The 19,091-nt window shown below is 41.3% G+C and overlaps 1 protein-coding gene across 1 annotated transcript in view; it reads left to right on the top strand.

The window, feature by feature from the left end:
* Positions 1 to 3,136: 3,136 nt before the first annotated feature.
* LOC113922351 (integumentary mucin C.1-like) overlaps positions 3,137 to 19,091 on the top strand; it is a 69,792-nt gene continuing 53,837 nt past the window's right edge. The window contains exon 1 of the mRNA XM_027594277.1: positions 3,137 to 3,296. Coding sequence (XP_027450078.1) covers positions 3,293 to 3,296 — 4 coding nt within the window. The 5' untranslated portion in view covers positions 3,137 to 3,292. The remainder of the gene's footprint in view (positions 3,297 to 19,091) is intronic.

Genomic DNA, 19,091 nt, shown 5'->3' with positions numbered 1-19,091 from the left:
TGCTATGTACTTCCCTCTTAGGGCCACCTTTGCTGTATCCCAAAAGTTTTGAACAGTTGTTTTTTCATTTTAATTTGTTTCCATGAATTTTTTTTAAAGATTTTATTTATTTATTTGACAGAGAGAGAGAGAGACAGTGAGAAAGGGAACACAAGCAGGGGGAGTGTGAGAGGGAGAAGCAGGCTTCCCGCTGAGCAGGGAACCTGATGTGGGGCTCAATCCCAGGACCCTGGGATCATGACCTGAGCCGAAGGCAGACGCTTAATGGCTAAGCCACCCAGGTGCCCCTTATGGATTTTTTAAAAAGATTTTATTTATTTATTTGACAGAGAGAGCGCGAGAGAATAAGCACGAGCAGGGGGAGCGACAGGCAGAGAGAGAAGGAGAGGGAGAAGCAGGCAGAAGGAGAGGGAGAAGCAGACTCCCCTCTGAGCAAGGAGCCCGATGTGGGACTCAATCCCAGGACTCTGGGATCATGACCTGAGCTGAAAAAAGACTCTTAATCGATTGAGCCACCCAAACGCCCCTCCATGAATTTTTAAAATTCTTCTTTAATTTCCCGGTTGACCCATTCATTCTTTAGTAGGATGTTCTTTAACCTCCAAGTGTTTGAGTTCCTTCCAAATTTCCTCTTGTGATTGAGTTCAAGTTTCAAAGCATTGGTCTGAAAACATGCAGAGTATAATCCCAATCTTTTGGTACCCACTGAGACTTGATTATGACCCAGTATGTGATCTATTCCGGAGAAAGTTCCATGTGCGCTCGAGAACATGTATTCTATTGCTTTAGAATGGAATGCTCTGAATGTATCTGTGAAGTCCATCTCGTCCAGTGTGTCATTCAAAGCCCTTGTTTCCTTGTTGATCTTCTGCTTAGATGATCTGTCCATTGCTGTGAGTGGGATGTTGAAGTCCCCTACTATTATTGTATTATTATCAATGTGTTTTTTTAATCTTGTTATTAATTGGTTTATATAATTGGCTGCTCCCAAGTTAGGAGCATAAATATTTATATTATAATTGTTAGATCTTCTTGTTGGATAGACACTTTAGTTATGATACAGTGTCCCTCTTCATCCCTTACTACAGTCTTTAGTTTAAGATCTAATTTGTCTGATATAAGGATTGTTACCCCAGCTTTCTTTTGATGTCCACTAGTCCTAAGAGATTCTCTAGTATCTTTTATGCTTTTTTCAAACTCAGCTAGTTACAATTGTTATCCTGAATTCCAGCTCTGACATTTTACTTATACCCATTTTGATTAGTTCTGTGGCAGAGAACATTACCTCTGGTTCTTTCCTTTGTTGTGAATTCCTCCATCTAGTCATTTTGCCCAGAGAAGAATAGATGAATGAGAGAACAAAATAAAAAATACCAACCATGACCCAAGCAAAATACACAGCAGACAAATCTGAGGAGGTCAGAAACCAAAAAAGAAAAGAAAAAGAAAGAGAAAAAAAGGGAAAAAGGAGAGACTATAATCTCCCAGGTGGGTGATCCACATGGCCCTGGATGTATTTTGGTCTGTTTGTTAGAAGACACTAAATCCCAATATTGTAAAGAAAGCAAAGCTTATAGAAAAATAAAATTGAATACAGTGAAAGGAAGCCAAAATGAAGAATATATCTATAAAATGTAAATGTAAAAATGAAAGTTAAAAAAAGACTTAAAAACAAAAAGTTGATAAAATAAGAAACTAGTTGAAAAGGAAAAAAAGAAAAGGAAAATTTTAAACTGAAAGATAAAAGAATTATGAGAAAAAACATTGAATTCTATGTACTATTTTCCCCTAGTGCTGGAGTTATATAGTTCTGTGTGCTCGGTAAACTTGGTATTCACCTGATGTTGCAGCTGATCTGGAGGAGGGGCCTGCTGTGCTGACTTTCGGGTGTCTTTGCCTGCATGGAGTTGCACCACCCCTTGCCAGGGGGCCAGGCTCGGTGTAAGCTGTTTTGGGTTGTTCTATGTGGCTTTTGTTCCATGAAACCTTTTTGCACCACTTCAGAGGATGAAAATAAAAATGGCCATTCCTGATCTCCAGCACTGGAGCTGAAAGATCGTGGCCCCCTGTCTTCAGTAAACCCTCTGGAAAAGCAGTCTTCGCTTTTGTGTGCGCCAAACTCTGCAGACTCCTGTGGTGTGCTCCCAAGCTGATCCTCCAGGTAGAGGGAGGAGGGCAAACCTGCTGCTTTGGGTTGTTCTATGTGGCTTTTGTTCCATGAAGGCTTTTGGCCAGCCCTGATCTCCAGCACTGGAGCTGAAAGATCGTGTCCCCCTCTCTTTGTTGCTTGTAGGGCCCTGCACAGTGAGCAGTTGCCCCATCCTGTTGTGGTTCGTGTCTTATGGCAAACCGAGCTGAGAGCCCACTCCCGGGCTTGCTGACTGTAGCCGGTTTCCCCACTCCAATGCTTGGGAACTCTGCTGGCTCAGGCACCACTGTTCTTTCTGTGACCCCAGGGATCCTGAGACTATACTGTCCCACCTAGGATTCTGCCTCGCTTTGCCACCTGAGCACATTTCAGGCAGGGCCATCCCTCATGGGAGCAGATTTCTAAAAGTTCTGATTTTGCACTTGGGGGCTATATCCCTTTCCCATAGCCAGCTTATGGAGGCTCCCTCACTGTTTATCTTCTGATATATCCCCTCCAATTCACTTCTCTGCACCTCCTACCTTGCAAAAAGTGGTCACTTTTCTATTTGTAGAATTCCAGCAATTCTTTTCTTGCATCTCAGGTTGAATACATAGATGCTCAGAATGATTTGATAGCTATCTAGCTGAATCCAAGGGACCAGATGAAGCATGGGTCTCCTACCATTCTGCCATCTTCCCTCCCTCCTGAACTGAAGCTTCTGAGATGCTCAAGCTCATATCTTCCTATCTCTTCACGCATCACACTTCAGGAAACAGTTGCCCCCATTCAAAGCTCTTTGGCTGTCCCTGCTGCTGCTTAGTCAGGAGGAGCAGGAAAGGAGGAGGGGGGGAGTGTTTCTTCTTGATTGGGTTGGGAGCAGGAAAGGAGCCAGCTTGCCTCAGCCTTGAATCACCGCAAAAGGAAAACAGCATGCCAGAAAGAAGTTGCAGAAGACTGCGTCTATAATCTAGGATTCAAAATGTGTGCTAAAGGTGTGAAAGGCACTAAGGTCCCAGGCAATAGGTAGTTTAATTAAGCAGAAATCTTTCCAGCTGCTTAATTCTTTAATCAATTTAACCAATTTGGCCAATTCTTTTCTTGAAGACAAATCATCAAGGAAGTAAAAGAATCCAGGTGACCCAGTGGAATCACATCAGCTGGATGGGTAAGTAGGCTAATATTTATTACTAAGAGGTAGAGATCTTATCTATAGAACGATTACTTATATTAAATAAACCCGGAATCTCTATAGATTCTTATATTAAATAAACCCAGAATCTCTATAGATTTATGAGCATAGATTTCTGGAAATGACTATGTAAACTATACATCTCATTTAATCATTTCACATATAAAATTTTAATTTTTTATAATACATAAAATAAATTTATTATAAAAATGATGAGAATTTTGAAATGTAAATTTGTAGGTACAACTAGCTATTACACCTAAAGAAAAGGTCAAATGCTTGCATGTATATAAAGAATTACTATAAAATTTTAATTTTATGTCAACTTTAGGAAGTCATAAATTTTTAAAATGAGGAAATGTTAAATGGTTCTCCATCCCCTCACTTTCAGTCTGGAGGTGTCTTTAGGTTCAAAATGAGTCTCTTGTACACAGGATATGGATGACTCCTGTCTTTGTACCCAATCTGCAACCCTGTGCCGTTTCATGGGAGCATTTAGGCCATTCACATTGAGAGTTACTACTGAAAGATATGTATTTATTGCCATCCTATTGTATGTACAGTCCCTGTTTCTATGGATGGTCTCTGTAAATTTCTGATCTATATAACTCTTGGGGTCTTTCTTCTTTTATAGAATTCCCCTAGTATTTCTTGCAGGGCTAGCTTGGTGGTCACATATTCTTTCAGTTTCTGCCCGTCCTGGAAGCTCTTTATCTCTCCATCAGTTCTGAATGATAGCCTTGCTGGATAAAGTATTCTTGGCTGCATGTTCTTCTCATTTCGTACCTTGAATATGTCTTGCCAGCCCTTTCTGGCTTGCCAAGTCTCTGTGGACAGGTCTGATGTTATTCTGATGTTCCTCCCTCCGTATGTAAGGAATCTCTTCCCTATAGCTGCTCTTAGGATGGCTTCCTTGGTTCTAAGATTTGCGAGTTTTACTATTACATGCTGGGGCATTGGTCTGTTCTCCTTGATCTTGGGAGGGGTCCTCTCTGCCTCTAGGACATGAATGCTTGTTACATTCCCCAGATTAGGGAAGTTCTCAGCTATGATTTTCTCAAATATACTTTCTAGTCCTCTCTCTCCACCCCCTCAGGGATCCCAAAAATTCTGACATTGGAATGTTTCATGGCATCATTAATCTCTCTAAGTCTGTTCTCATGGATTTTAAGCTGTTTGTCCCAGGCCTCCTCCTGTTCCTTCCTTTCTATCAGTTTATTTTCTAATCACTAATTTGTTCTTCTGCCTTGTTTACCCTAGCTGTTAGAGTATCCAGTTTAGACTGCATCTCATTCATAGCACTGAGATACCACTTTACACGAGTTAGAATGGCAAAAATTAACAAAACAGGAAACAACAAATGTTGGCAAGGATGTGGAGAAAGGGGAACCCTCTTACTGTTGGTGGGAATGCGAGCTGGTGCAGCCACTCTGGGAAATGGTATGGAGGTTCCTCAAGATGTTAAAAATAGAGCTACCTTTGACCCAGCAATTGCACTACTAGGTATTTACTCCAAAGACACAGATGTAGTGAAAAGAAGGGCCACATGCACCCCAATGTTCATAGCAGCAATGTCCACAATAGCCAAACTGTTGGAGGAGCTGAGATGCCCTTCAACAGATGAATGGATAAAGAAGATGTGGTACATATATACAATGGAATATTACTCAGCCATCAGAAAGGATGAATACCCACCATTTGCATCGACATGGATGGAATTAGAGAGGATTATGCTAAGTGAAGTAAGTCAAGCAGAGAAAGACAATTATCATATGGTTTCACTCATATGTGGAACATAAGCAATAGCATGGAGGACCATAGGGGAAGGGAGGGCAATCTAAAGGGGGAGAAATCAGAGAGGGAGATGAACCATGACAGACTATGGACCATGGGAAACAAACAGGGTTTCAGAAGGGAGGAGGGTGGGGGCAGGGAGTAACAGGGTGATGGGTATTGAGGGCAAGTGTTGTAATGAGCACTGGGTGTTATATGTAACCAATGAATCATTGAACACTACATCAAAAACTAATGATGTACTATACAGTGGCTAACTGAACATAATAAAAAAATAAGACTATGCATTATAAAAAAATAAAGTAAGGAAATATAAGTAGAGACAGTGAGTAAATGGACACATAGCAGTAAGGGTGCTATGGTCTAAATGTTTGTGTCTCCCCCCAAATTTATATGTTGAAACATAACTCCTAAGGTAATGGTTGGTATTAGGAGGTCAGGTTTTTGGAAGTTTCTAGGCCAAGAGGGCAGAGCCCTCATGAATGGAATTGGTGCTCTTATTAAAGGGAACCCAGAGAGATCTCTCACCCTGTCTACCATATGAAGACACAACTAGAGATCAGCAGTCTGCAACCCAGAAGAGGGCCTACACCAGGACATGACCTTGTGGGCATCCTGATCTTGGACTTCCAGCCTCCAGAACTGTGAAAAATAAGTGTTTGTTGTTTATAAGCTATCCAGTCAATGGTATTTTGTTATAGCAGTCCAAATAGACTAAGACAAATGGTAAAAGACTGTATTTGAATTAAAGCAATCTATATCTATGAAGAAATTTGCCAACATTACTTTATACTGTTTCAGTATCTGGTGTATCTTGACATCTTCATCAAAAATTTGAATCGAACAGACTAGAGCTGGCAAATTGATTCTCTTTACTTTTCAGAGGAAGTCTGTCTTACTTTGTTGTATATTTTAGGAAAACAGTATATCCTGGGATACTTCCCATTTTAAATTTCATCCATCTTAGGCTTCCATCCAGAGTTGTATGGACCAAATTCTTTTGGATAGGAGTTGATCTTCACACCAGTACTGCACTCTAGGAACTTGAACCCCAGATCCCTTTGCATTAGACAGTTTTTGCTCTCATTACAGATATCAAATAGGGAGTCATATTCTGCAACTTGTTATGGAACTCTACAAACACTATCATTTTTTCTTTTCCTTTTTTTAAAAATTTAAATTCCATTAACCAACATACGGTACATCATTAGTTTCAGATGTAGTGTTCAATAATTGGGATGAAAGGACCAAAATACGGGTTTATATCTGGGCATATAACTTGAATCTTGAATCATTCACATGCACAGGTTGGCCCATATGTCTTTGGTTCTACTTAGCTGTCATGTGCCATGTTTCAAATCATGGATTGTCTCCCTATCCCTTCACATCTCCTATTGACAATTGTTTATCTTTTTTCACATAAAGAATAATCACTAGCAACATGAAAATTGGAGTTTTTTTCTTATAAAAATCTCTTTTATCATAAGGGAAGGGAGGGAAAGAAAATAAGATGAAATCAGAGAGGGAGACAAACCTAAGAGACTCTTAACTATAGGAAACAAATAGGGTTGCTGGAGGGGAGGTTGGTGGGGAGATGGGGTAACTGGGTGATGGGCATTAAGGAGGGCACATGATGTAATGAGCACTGGGTATTATATAAGACTGGTGAGTCACTGACCTCTACCTCTGAAACTAATAATACACTATATGTTAATTAATTGAATTTAAATAAAATAAAAAATTTAAAAATATCTCTATTTTTCCATATGTGGAAAGGAGAGAGAAAACAACAAAATGCAGCAGGGCTGCATTTTAGAAACTTATAGTAATAAACATAGAACCTATGAAACAAATTATAGAATCTGGGATATAAAATGAATGCTAAGAATGTAGAAGACTTGGTACATAGTCTACAGATGATTTCATCCTCCAGCAGTTTTTTTTTCTGGCTGCTCTTTTATTTATCCATTCAATAATACTAAATTGGCCAACTATAATGTGTCTGCTACTATACTAGATGCTGGGTTAGTTCAGTTTCATGATAACTAATTCTGTGATGCTGTGTTCTGGAGGTAAGATTGAACCCGCCATAGTTTCCTAAACTAAAGAGGATTACAATTCCTCTTTGTGTTGAATGCTGAACTCATCCTTGGTTACTTTATACTCAGGTGTGTTTTAGAAAATTATCACCTCAGAGTTTGCCGTCAGAATGGACTGTGGTTGAATAGGCATGAATGGAAAACAAAAAGAATAATAATCTGGGAGAATGTTTTTAAGGAAGGAGAATGGACATTACTTCTAGGAGCAAATGATGGGAGAGTATGATTACATGTTAGATGTGAAGGTGGATTGGAAATGGGTAGGAAATAGTTAAAGCAGTTGGCTTGCAGTTAATTTACTAACACCCGCCCCCGCCGCATGGAGACATCCATTGGAAAGGAGAAGGCAGCAACGTACCCGGTATAGCTAACTGTCTAATGGACAAATCAATGAACAATATTTCCTAAGAGGAACAGTCTATCTATTGAATGTCTTTAGTTGGCTATCCCAGATTGAGGATTGCACATATAAATAAACCCAGAAGCTACAGATTTGTGAGGAATGGATCCCTGGAGAATGCCAAGCCAACTATACCTGTCTGTGGAATATAAAATGGAGATGTTTCAAAATGTCAATACCACTCAGTCTGTGACGTTACTCTGCTAAACCCTTCTTTGAGACTCCTCTATTATTTGGGATTCAAGACTGTTGTTTCCTTGGTGGGATGTCCAAGATGTCTCTACCTGTCTGGGCCTCTTGATTGTTCATACCTACTGAAATAGTAAAAAAATTTAAATCTGACCAATATCTCTGAATTAGGAGAGTCTGATTAACTTCATGCATGTGCTATTTCAGTTTGGTATAATTGGCAGGATTTATTTTCAGACCCATGAATTATATCTTACTGGTTAGCAGATTTTTAGCAAGTATAAATTGGGGATTGAAAAGTATATGATTAATATATGATTCCAGAATTATTGCTTATCCACCTTTAGTACAAAGTGGCAAAAACTTTGAAGAAAATTAATGATGTTAAAGTTTACCAGTGGTATTTGAGGAAATAGTTTTAGTTCTCAGAGAACTGGCTAAGCGAATTGATATGAATTTTTGGCAGAGGGATAGAAAGCCCCAAATTCTGTCAATAGCCAGTGAGCTTCAAAATGGATACTGAGATCCAGGTGGAAACTGTAGCTCTAACTTCTTTATTCCAGCCTAATTAGCCTTGGGCAGAGACTATTCACACTGAGCCCAGACTTCCCACCTACAGAAACTGTGAGATATTAAATTTATATTGCTGTATACCACTAAGTTTGTTACTCAGCCATAGAAAACCAATTTTAGATACCGGTGAGTGGAAGAGATTATTGGGTTAATGTCTGGTTTCCAACAGACTGCTTACTTTTGACCCCTAACCTGCTGCAGTGCATGTTGGAGGAGGTCATTGAGAGGATGTGACCACCAGTAGACCCGAGACCTTGGCCAGGGCAATTAGATGCTTCTCACTTCTCCCTGTCCTTGGAATGTAAGTTCCACCCACCATTCCCACAGTGGAGGAGGTTTTCAAAGACGTAGCTTTGAGAGAATAAGGTGTTGTTGAGATCTTCTGGATAGTGTACATGACTGAACCCAGTTAAGGCCTTCATATAAACTTTTTAAAAATAATTAACTAACTAATTAATTAATTAATTTTTATTATGTTCAGTTAGCCAGCACATAGTACATCATTAGTTTTGATATAGTGTTCAATGATTCATTAGTTGCATATAACACCCAGGGCTCATCACAACACGTGCCCTCCTTAAACTTTTAAGAATCTGGTGGGTGAGTGCAGAGATCTACATATGTGTTTACAGCTAGGCCCTGCCACTATACAGGCACCTGCACTGGCCATGCAGTGGAGTGTGTCCATTTCACACTCTTCTTGCAAACACCATTAGTTTATTTATCTGGAAGTTAAATTAACAAAGAAATCAGACTGGGTCACCTGTCTTATTTTCTTTCTCCCAGGGTTACTTCACCAGTAAAATGAGCAAATAGACCACAGACAGCTTCTTTAACTGTTTTTCCCTACTGCCCATTTCAAATTCACTATCACCCTTCATCTATAATCCATCTCTCCCATCATGTCTCCCTTCACTCAATTACTCTCCCCTAGAATATTATTTTTCCTGCTTCCGTTCTTGCCAACATAACTAAAGCCATTTCCACTGAGCAGCATCTAAATTGAAAACATTTTTATACTATACTTGATAGTAGAAGTCAGCACTCAACATGGGGAGGATACTGTAAGCTCATTTTGCTGCACATCACCATCACCACTCTTCCTGGTCAAGGGACAATTCCTGCTTCCCAAACTCAGAGTTACTGGTTATCTTGTGACTGAACTAACTTGATGTCTAAAATAGTAACTGGCCAAAATGATGGTCCATATGGCTGTTGAAGGGATTAAATAACCGGCCAAAAAGAAAAACATAGTTTCTGAGAAGGAATCACCTTTAACCCGAGGACCATGGGTCTTTGAACCTGTAACACTCATTTTATTTTCCATGTTATATTATTTATTCCATGGGCTCCATGCTTATTATGGCAAATTACCAAAGTGTAGCCTTTAACCTTGGTTATTCTCTACACTTTTTACTTGGATTGTTCTAAAAGAAGCAATAATCTCCATTTTTGGTGTTGTTAGAGATTCCTTTTTATTTAAAAGAAGAGAAATGGCTGGGAATGGGAGATGGAGTGGGGTTGGGGGTATAGAAAATGGATGGGGTGAAACATGGGCACATTCCAGCCCAGTGAGGACAAATGCAGTAGGGTCAGTCTGTGTAAGTGACCGATTCCACCTCAATAAAGACCAAATAGTATTCTGATCATCCAATTGATTAAATCTGGAAAAGACACAAGGTCTTGTCAACAAGAGTTCCACAGAAGGCTACAGACTGTGACTTCTGTATTTAGTATCTGCAAGGGAATTAACAAGTGTCTGATGGCACTAAATTCAGTGGAGTCAAAAGAGCTCTGGGAACAAGATCCCTGGACACTGGAACTTGTGGAAAGATTTAAAAACATCAGTGCCCCCAAGAACTAGATATATTCTGAGCAGGATGAAAGACAGGAGGAGGAGCCAAGATATGTATTTGGTTTCACTAAAATGTGTCACACAACATTACAGACTTCTTCTAAGAAGAAAGATGAGGCCATTTTTTCACCCATAAGTTACCTGATCTGATCTAACATAAAGCAATATTTGGAAAGGACTCCTTAGAACCTAGGTTGCCACAATTAAATTAGAAGTTTTTTTGTTTTTGCTTCACATGTGTCCAAGATCAAGGTCCTCACTACTATGTATATCTAATTCCCTCACCTCAAAATATACTAAACAGAATTTGTGTGAGATTTTTAATTGCATCTTATATATATTTACCCATTTGCAAATATTTGTTGATAAACTTATATAAGGGTAAAAGGGGAGAAATACATAAACCAGAAATAGGAGACTCAGCGAATTTCAAAATCCCTAGAAATTCCCTTGAAAATGCTCAAAATTATTTGGTCTATAGCCCTGCCCCCAAGGAAGCCACATTATAAAACTATTTTAAATTTTGGAAAATTCTCCAAGGGTAACACAAATGTGATCATTAGAACTAACAGATATTGATAATGGGCCACCAGGTATAGAGGCTTGATTTCAGTCTTTCCAATGCCATTTCCATAAAACACCAAATTTACCAGATTGTATAATAATATTTTAAGAAGAAACTAAATAAAACGATAGCCAAAAAACCTGCATATTTCTTGGCTTCTCTCTATCCCTTTATAACCCCAATATTTATTTTGGTAGTGGGAGTGTTTCTAAAGGAACAGAAGGTTAAGAATGGGTTTTATCAATTGGTTCTGAGGTTTCTGGAATGTCTCTTTAATCTGATAAGGGACACTAAATAAAGATACTAATGAGTTTATGTCCAGTAGTAAAGAGAACAGTGATAATCCATAGTATGATCTGACAATGGAAATATACAAAATATCTGTATTAGATGTTCTTAATCAATTACTTATAAGAAGAGAGCAGCTAGACGACTTTGTATATGATGCTTTGAACATGCTTGGAAAATGAATGAATATAATGGCATTGGTTTGTTTCTCCTAATATTGCTAGACAAAATGGTGTGGTAAAGGATGAGCTCAAAGATTTGAAATCCCAGCTCAAATGCTGCATAAATAACTTAAGAACATTTATGTATGTCTTCAAGGAGACCCTTACGTCCATTAGCCATGGCACCAAAATTGCTGAAAATCTAACACAAAACCTCATCCTGTGACTGGCTGAATTACAACACAAGATGATCTCCCAGCCTTGAGGGGAAACTACTGTAAAAATGAGGGCATTGGTGGGGAGAGAATAGGATCCTGAAAATTGGACTGGGGATATGTGGATACACTCTGATGAAGCTGGGGGATATTGAGCCCCTAAATTAAGATGCATCTTCTTTGCTAGTAGAATACACTTTCCACTCCCAGCAGAATTGGCCTCCCTGCCTGTATCAGAAGTGTCTTCCCTAAGCTCTGTGGAAGTGACCTCCCCACTTCTTGTGGCAGCAGCATCCCCCTGCCAGTGTATTACCCAGAGTGGTATTGACATTTCCATTCCACCCGATAGGATATCAAATTAATTTTATATATTAAATTGACTGTGCCAGGGTGACTGGGTGGCTCAGATGGTTAAGCTTCTGCCTTCAGCTCAGGTCATGACCACTGAGTCCTGGGATTGAGCTCTGCATCGGCTCCCTGCTCAGTGGGGAGCCTGCTTCTCCCTCTGCTTCTCCCCCTTGCTTGTGCTCTCCCTCTCTGTCAAATGAATAAATAAAATCTTAAAAAAAATAAATTGACTGTGCCATGGGGTGCTCAGATTAAACTGAGCTGTTGAGGGTGCTGGCGTCAACTGCAATAGACTCCCCTGAGGCAGCTGTCAAAAAAGACAATGCTGATTCTCCTTAGGGCTCACCCAGACCACTCCTGCTTTGCTTCTAGACCTTAAACTAGACTCAAGTCCCAGCAGTCCCTAAAAGTGAACTATAAGGGATGACCCATGAAGAGATGTGTTATACTCCAAAAAAAAAAGTGACTTTACTTTTCTAATTTATACAGACAGGAATTTGGAGAACATGTGTGGGGATGGATGCTAAGGGTGTGAGGTAATGGTGAAGGGACATAAAGTTGAATCAAGCCTAATTTATTGGATGAGCTTATTAAGCAGGGATTCTGCATTTAATGTTGCAACTTGTGGAGTTAGAAAAGGCTCTAACAATGTGTTTGGTTGACATATGGACCATAAGGTGTCCCACAGTGAGTGAACTGGAAATGCCATACATGCCTTGGTTTCATGTAGAAGAGATTCAAAAGCTTAGGGAGATTGGAATATTAGAGTGTGTTTGTCCTTTAAGACCTACTCACCCACACTGGGAGGGTTCAGAAGACTTATTTTTCACCAATACTGTGAGAGATTAGTGAGGGGAGCTCTAGAATCCTTGAAGAGCTCTGTGATTGTTCTTCTCTGTAGAACAGACCTTATAGTGGCACTGCAGTCACTGAATTGGGAAACCTAAATGCAATGGGAGTAATTGGATCTCTGTATGGCCAAGGCCAAGTGGCAGCACTCAACCACCGAAGGCAAGGTGCATGTGGTACTGTAATGGACAGCGGAATCAAAAAATCCATCAGAATAGTCTAACTTGCTCAGACTAATGGTATTGGCTAAATGATTGGGGTGTTTAGTAGAAAGCCTACTAAATGTGGGCTTGATTTCCGTAGAAAAATTATACGTCAACTGAATAAAGGTGTTTTTTTTTTTTAAAGATTTTATTTCTTTATTCGACACACAGAGAGAGAGAGCACAAGCAAGGGGGGCAACAGGCAGAGGGAGAGGGAGAAGCAGACTCCCTACCGAGCAGGGACCCTGATGTGGGGCTTGATCCCAGGACCCCAGGATCATGACCCAAGCTGAAGGCAGCCGCCCAACCTACTGAGCCACCCAGACGCCCCTGAATAAAAGTTTAAGCTGAGTCTGAAAAAACAGAGTTACTGTCCCTCAATCAATTTCCAGACTTGAACGAGTTTACAAACCCAAACCCCTTAAATGAAGGGGAGGCCAGGTCCCCATGAGGCAGGAACTTGGTATGCTACTGAAAATTTAAACTGTTAATCTTTTTTCCAGCCTTTTACTAAAAGAATACAGCCTTTTACCAGGGTAATTGTGCACTGGGGAGAAATAGTCCAGGTGCTACTGGACACTGGCTCTGAACTGACATGGGTTCTAAGAGACCCAAAATGTCACTGTGACCAACCAATCAGAGTAGAGGCTTATGGAGGTCAGGGTATTGTGGAGCTTTAACTCAAATCAGTGGATCTCTGAAACCATTTTTTGGTTACTTCTCCAGTTTCAGAATAGCCATACTGAGCAGCTGGTGGAATCCCCACAATGGTTCCCTGACCTGTGGAATGAGGGCTTATGATGGGATAGGCAAAATGGAAGCCATTAGAACTTCCTCTACATAGGAAAAGTAATATTATAATCTTGGAGAGATTGCAGACATTAGTGACACCAAAGACTTGAAAAATGCAGGAGTGGTGGTTCCCACATCCCCAACCAACTCTTCTATTTAACCTGGGCAGAAAACAGATGAATCTTGGAGAAAGACAGTGGGTTATTGTTAGCACAACCAGATGTGGTTTCATTTCCATAGCTTTCCATAAGGCCAAACAGAAGCAATTTGCTTTCTGCTGGTAAGACCAGCAATACACCTTCATTCTATACCTCAGGGGTACAACAATTCTCTAGCCTTATGTCATAAAGTAGTTCTCAAGGATCTTACCTTTCTCTTCCACAAGAGATCAAACTGATCCATTACACTGATGACATTATGCTGATTGGACCTATAGAGTAACAAGTAGCAACTACTCTGGACTTGTTGGTAGGACATTTGCATATTACAGGATAGGATATAATTCTAACTAAAAGTTGGAGGCCTTCTACTTCAGTGAAATTTCTAGTGGTCCAGTGGTATAGGGCATGTGGAGACATCCCTTTTAAGTTGAAAGATAAGTTGTTGCATCTGGCTTCTACTACAACCAAGGAAATGGAACAATGCTTAGTGGGTCCCTTTAGATTTTGGAGGCAACATATTCCTCATTCAGTTGTGTTATTCTAGCCTATTTACCAAGCAACTCGAAAAGCAGTTAGTTTTTTTTTCCATTTTTAAAAAATTTTTTATTGTTATGTTAATCACAATACATTACATCATTAGTTTTTGATGTAGTGTTCCATGATTCATTGTTTGTTTATAACACCCAGTGCCCCATGCAGTACGTGCCCTCTTTAATACCCATCACCAGGCTAACCCATCCCCCCACCCCCTCCCCTCTAGAACCCTCAGTTTGTTTTTCAGAGTCCATCATCTCTCATGGTTCATCTCCCCCTCCGATTCCCCCCCGTCATTCTTCCCCTCCAAAAAGCAGTTAGTTTTGAGTGGGGAATAGAACTAGAGAAGGTTCTACAACAGGTTGAGGATGCTCTTCAAGCTGTCCTTCTGTGTGGGCCATATGATCCAGAACATCCAATGGTGCTTGAAGTATCAGTGGCAGATAGTGATCCTTTCTGGGGACTTTCTCAGGCCCCCATATGTGAATCACAGTGCAGGCCTTAAGATTTTGGAGCAAGACCCTGCCAGCATCTGTAGATAACTACTTTCCTTTTGAGAAACAACTCTTAGCCTGCTAAGGGCCTAAATAGAGACTGAATGCAACTGTGGGCCATCAAGTTACTTTATGACCTAATGTACCTGATTAGGCCCAAATAGGCTCTGAATGCATAAGTAATTTACACGAAGTGGCCCAAATGCCCGGTGTCCCAATTCCTGCTACATTGCCTTCTCTCTTCCAGCCTGCACCTATACCTTAAGAATTCCTTACATTCAAGTGTCAGAAGAAGACTTGGGTCTGGTTTATAGATGGAATATTCTGCATGATATCCAGGCACCATCCAAAAGTAAACAGCTGCAACACAACAGTCCCTCTCTGGGACATCCCTGAAGGACAGCGGTGAAGGGAAATTCTCCCAGTGGGCAGAACTTTGAACAGTGTGCCTGTTTGTTCACTTTTCTTGGAATGAGAAATGTCCAGATGTGCAATTATATACCAATTTGTCAGTTGTGGCCAATAGTGTGGTTGAATCGTCAGGGACTCAGAAGGAAATAATTGGATAATTAGTGACAAAATCATTTGGAGAAGAACTATGTGTGGAGACCTCAATGAATGGGCAAAAAATGTGAGGATATTTGTGTCCCATGTGAATGTTCACTGAAGGATGACCTCAGCAGAAGGGGTTTTTTTTTTTTTAAAGATTTATTTATTTATTTGAGAGAGAGAGAGTGTGTGAACAGGGGGAGGGGCAAAGGGAGGGGGAGAGAATCCTCAAGCAGACTCCCTGGTGAATGCAGAGCCCAACACGAGGCTTGATCCCACGATCCTGAGATCATGACATGAGCAGAAATCAAGAGTTGGATGCTTAACTGACTGCGTGCCCCTGGTGCCCAGGCAGAAGAGGGTTTTAATAACTGTGTAGATAGGATGACCTGTTCTGTGGATACCAGTCAGCCTCCTTCCCCAGCCACTCCTGTCATCACCCACTGGGCTCATGAGCCAAGTGGCCATGGTGGCAGAGATAGAGGTTATGTATGGGTTCAGCAACATGGATTTCCACTCATCAAAGACAATCTAACTATGGCCACTATTTGAGTATCCAGGCATTCTTGGCTCTATTAGACTCAGAAGCCCAAGTCACAGTAATTCTAGGCAACTCTTCTAAATTCCCCAAGGGAGACTGTTATAATGTATGGGCATAACAGGTAAAACAAATTAAACTAGGTGTGTCTACTGATAATATATTTCTAAAACAATTGCCAGTGGTGGTGGCCCTTCTGTTTCTCTTTTTTGCTATTATAGCTATAAGATATCCTCACCCAGCCACATGCCTGTTGGAATAATCTCAAATTCCTAGTCTTTCTCATGGGAACCACCAAAAGGGAACATGTCCAACTGCCTTTTTCAGTGAAAACAGTAAGTACACCACAGTATCAGCTAACTCAATGTACACAGGGCCTTCGCTGGTGATATGCTGGATACTGGGGTCATTAGGCCCACCATCTCACCCTTTAATCTGGCCAGTGGTAAGACTGTCTTCCAGTGAATAGAGATTTACAATTGATTATCAAAACTTAAATGCACAGGTTCTTGCCATCAAGGTTCCTGATATTATAGAGATGATAGATGCCATCTGAAAACCTTAGGACGCCTACTTTGCTGTTCCAGATCTAGCCAACATGCTTTACTCGGTCCTTATAACTGAATACTCACAACCTTAATTTGATTTTCATTTTGAGGGCACCCAGTGTACCTTTACTCGGCTGCCCAGGGTTATCTAAATAACCCCACTATCATCTATAATCTATTCAGACAAAATCTAAATTTACCCAGATTCACCCATTACTGCCTTTGACGTGAGACTCTGCTAAGGAGACCTCCTGATGTTGCCATCTAATAGTAACACTTACATCTAATAGTAACACAACATTTACAGTGGGGAGGGTGGGCCGTTGCCTCACATAAGATCCAAGGACCTGCCATTTTTGTTCAGTTTCTTAGCATATTGAGCTGAGGGGTGCAAAATTCCTCTCACGGTAAAACATCAACTCCATACAACGACCTACTACACGGCAGCAGGCACAACAAATGTTAGGTCTCTTCACCTTTTGGAAGCAACACATTTCACACTTACCCATTCTACTTAGGCCTATTTATGCTATTACATGTAAATTGACTTCTTTCCCTTGGTGAGAACCTCAACAGACTGCCTCACAAATGACTCAGCAAGCCATACAGAAGGTCTTGTCCTTAGTCTCTGCAGCATCAGATTTGTGGGTTGAATCTTGGCAATGCCTGATTATGCCTCATGGAGTCTCCAGACTAAGCATGGCTCTATGGGGTTCTGGACCAGACATCTGCCCCAGACAGCAGCTCAGTATAAGTTACTAGAGGGCTAATTTTTGGCAGTCTACTGGGCCCTTTTAGAGTCAGAGGTATTAATGGGCTGACAGCCAATACTGCTTTGTATACAAGTCCCCATCCTGCTGTGGATCAGGAATTCAACCCAGCAGAGGCTTGGCATGGCCACTGAGGACTCACTGTTAAAATAGGAATGGTACCTTTTAGGAAAGGGCTAAACTTGATGTCAAGGGCCTTTTTAAATTACAGGAGGATGTGACTTCCCTCCCCCAACTCAAGTGCAAGTAGTGGCACTCCCACAGTTGGTTCCTTCAGCAGTTTTGGAAGCCCCTTGGGACCCACCTTCTGACATGGAAAGAGAGTTGGTGTTCTTCACCAGTGGCAGTACCACCACTGTATGCAATGCAGCCTGCTGGAAGGCCACAGCATATCATCCTGCTAGTGGCATATCCCTAGTCAGGGAGGGCTCTCCTGTCTCGGCCCAACTGGCAGAATTGGTGGCCATGCACTTGCCTCTACAATGGCCAGGTTGTAGAGACTCCCAAGAACATACATTTTTGATGATTCCTGGGCAGTAGCCAATGGGCTTGTAGTGTGGTCTGCACAATGGCAAAAAGATAATTTCATGATTTAGGGAAAGCCCCTCTGGAGTGCCTCCATTTAGGAAGAAATAGCCAATTTGTACATAAGGATTATGGTCAATAATGTCTCAGCATACACATGCTAACAAACACAAGAAACACATTATAATAACATTGCAGACTCATCCAAACTACATATGGGTTCCACGTGAGCCACATTTGGAGTACCAAACACAGCCCTGGACACAGCTAATCCCCTAGAGATGCCATATCCATAGCAGAGTGGGCCCATATTATATCAGGCCATAAGAGAGTGACAGCACTCACTGGGCATACAGGAGCAGCATCCCCCCCCCCCCCCGCTTTAGCCAAAGTGGTCACAGACAAGTGCCCCTTTTGCTCCCAAAGAAAACTCCGAAAAGTTCCCAGGTGGGGACATGTGCCCCTTGGTGACAGAACTTATCTGGTGGAAAACTGATTTTACCAGACTGCTGCTGCTTTCTGCTGGAGCTCCCAGGTATGCTGCCACCATCATAGAACCTTCACTGGACTTCTACTAGCTGCTCTTTCCAAAAACGCTGCTTCCCATTGTAGAATCTCCTCCTTAACTAGGTATGTGTGTATCCCCTTTGGCCCATGAGACATTGTAGATTTAGATCAAGCTACCCATTTCACCTCCTAAGCTGTTCACACATGGGCTCCAGAAACATGGAGTCTAGTGGAATTTCCACCTAGCCTATGGTTCTCAAGGGGCTGGACTTATAGAGAGGCAAGTGATTGCTGTTCCTATTGTTGAGGCATCACAGGACAGATTGTTGTGAGTTTACCCAAACTATTCTATGATGATGCTGTCTTGGCATTCATTTTGTGTGGTCAAATGGCCTACAGGAGCCTTGGACTGACACTAGTCCCCTCCAACAAATTCATGCCCTAGAGAACAGCCATAAGCAAATGTAAACTCTTGGTAGGATCCTCTCCCCTGAACCCCCAAAGCCTTGTGAGCAACAGTCTCCCTTGCTTTCCAGAGCCTTTCCTTTGCTGTCCCTTAGGTTAAGAGCCTGGTGGAGCTTACCAAAACCTGCCTCTTTTTGGCTTGAATTGACCAATCTGACCTTAGTCCAAGAACCCCAAAGCCCTCCTTCCATGGAAAGCATGTGCCCCAGGTCCTGCTGCTTACTCTTTGCCTTCACCCTGTCTTGACCTCCCCTGTGGCCCCTCTCTACATGCTGTGTACTTTCTCCAGGCCCTATGAGTACTAAACTTCTCTATTTCAGTTTCCCTTGTGGTCTTTTGTTGAACTACA

Source organism: Zalophus californianus, chromosome 9, assembly GCF_009762305.2.
Source record: "Zalophus californianus isolate mZalCal1 chromosome 9, mZalCal1.pri.v2, whole genome shotgun sequence".
Classification (NCBI taxonomy): domain Eukaryota; kingdom Metazoa; phylum Chordata; class Mammalia; order Carnivora; family Otariidae; genus Zalophus; species Zalophus californianus.
This window is presented reverse-complemented; position numbering and strand designations above follow the sequence as displayed.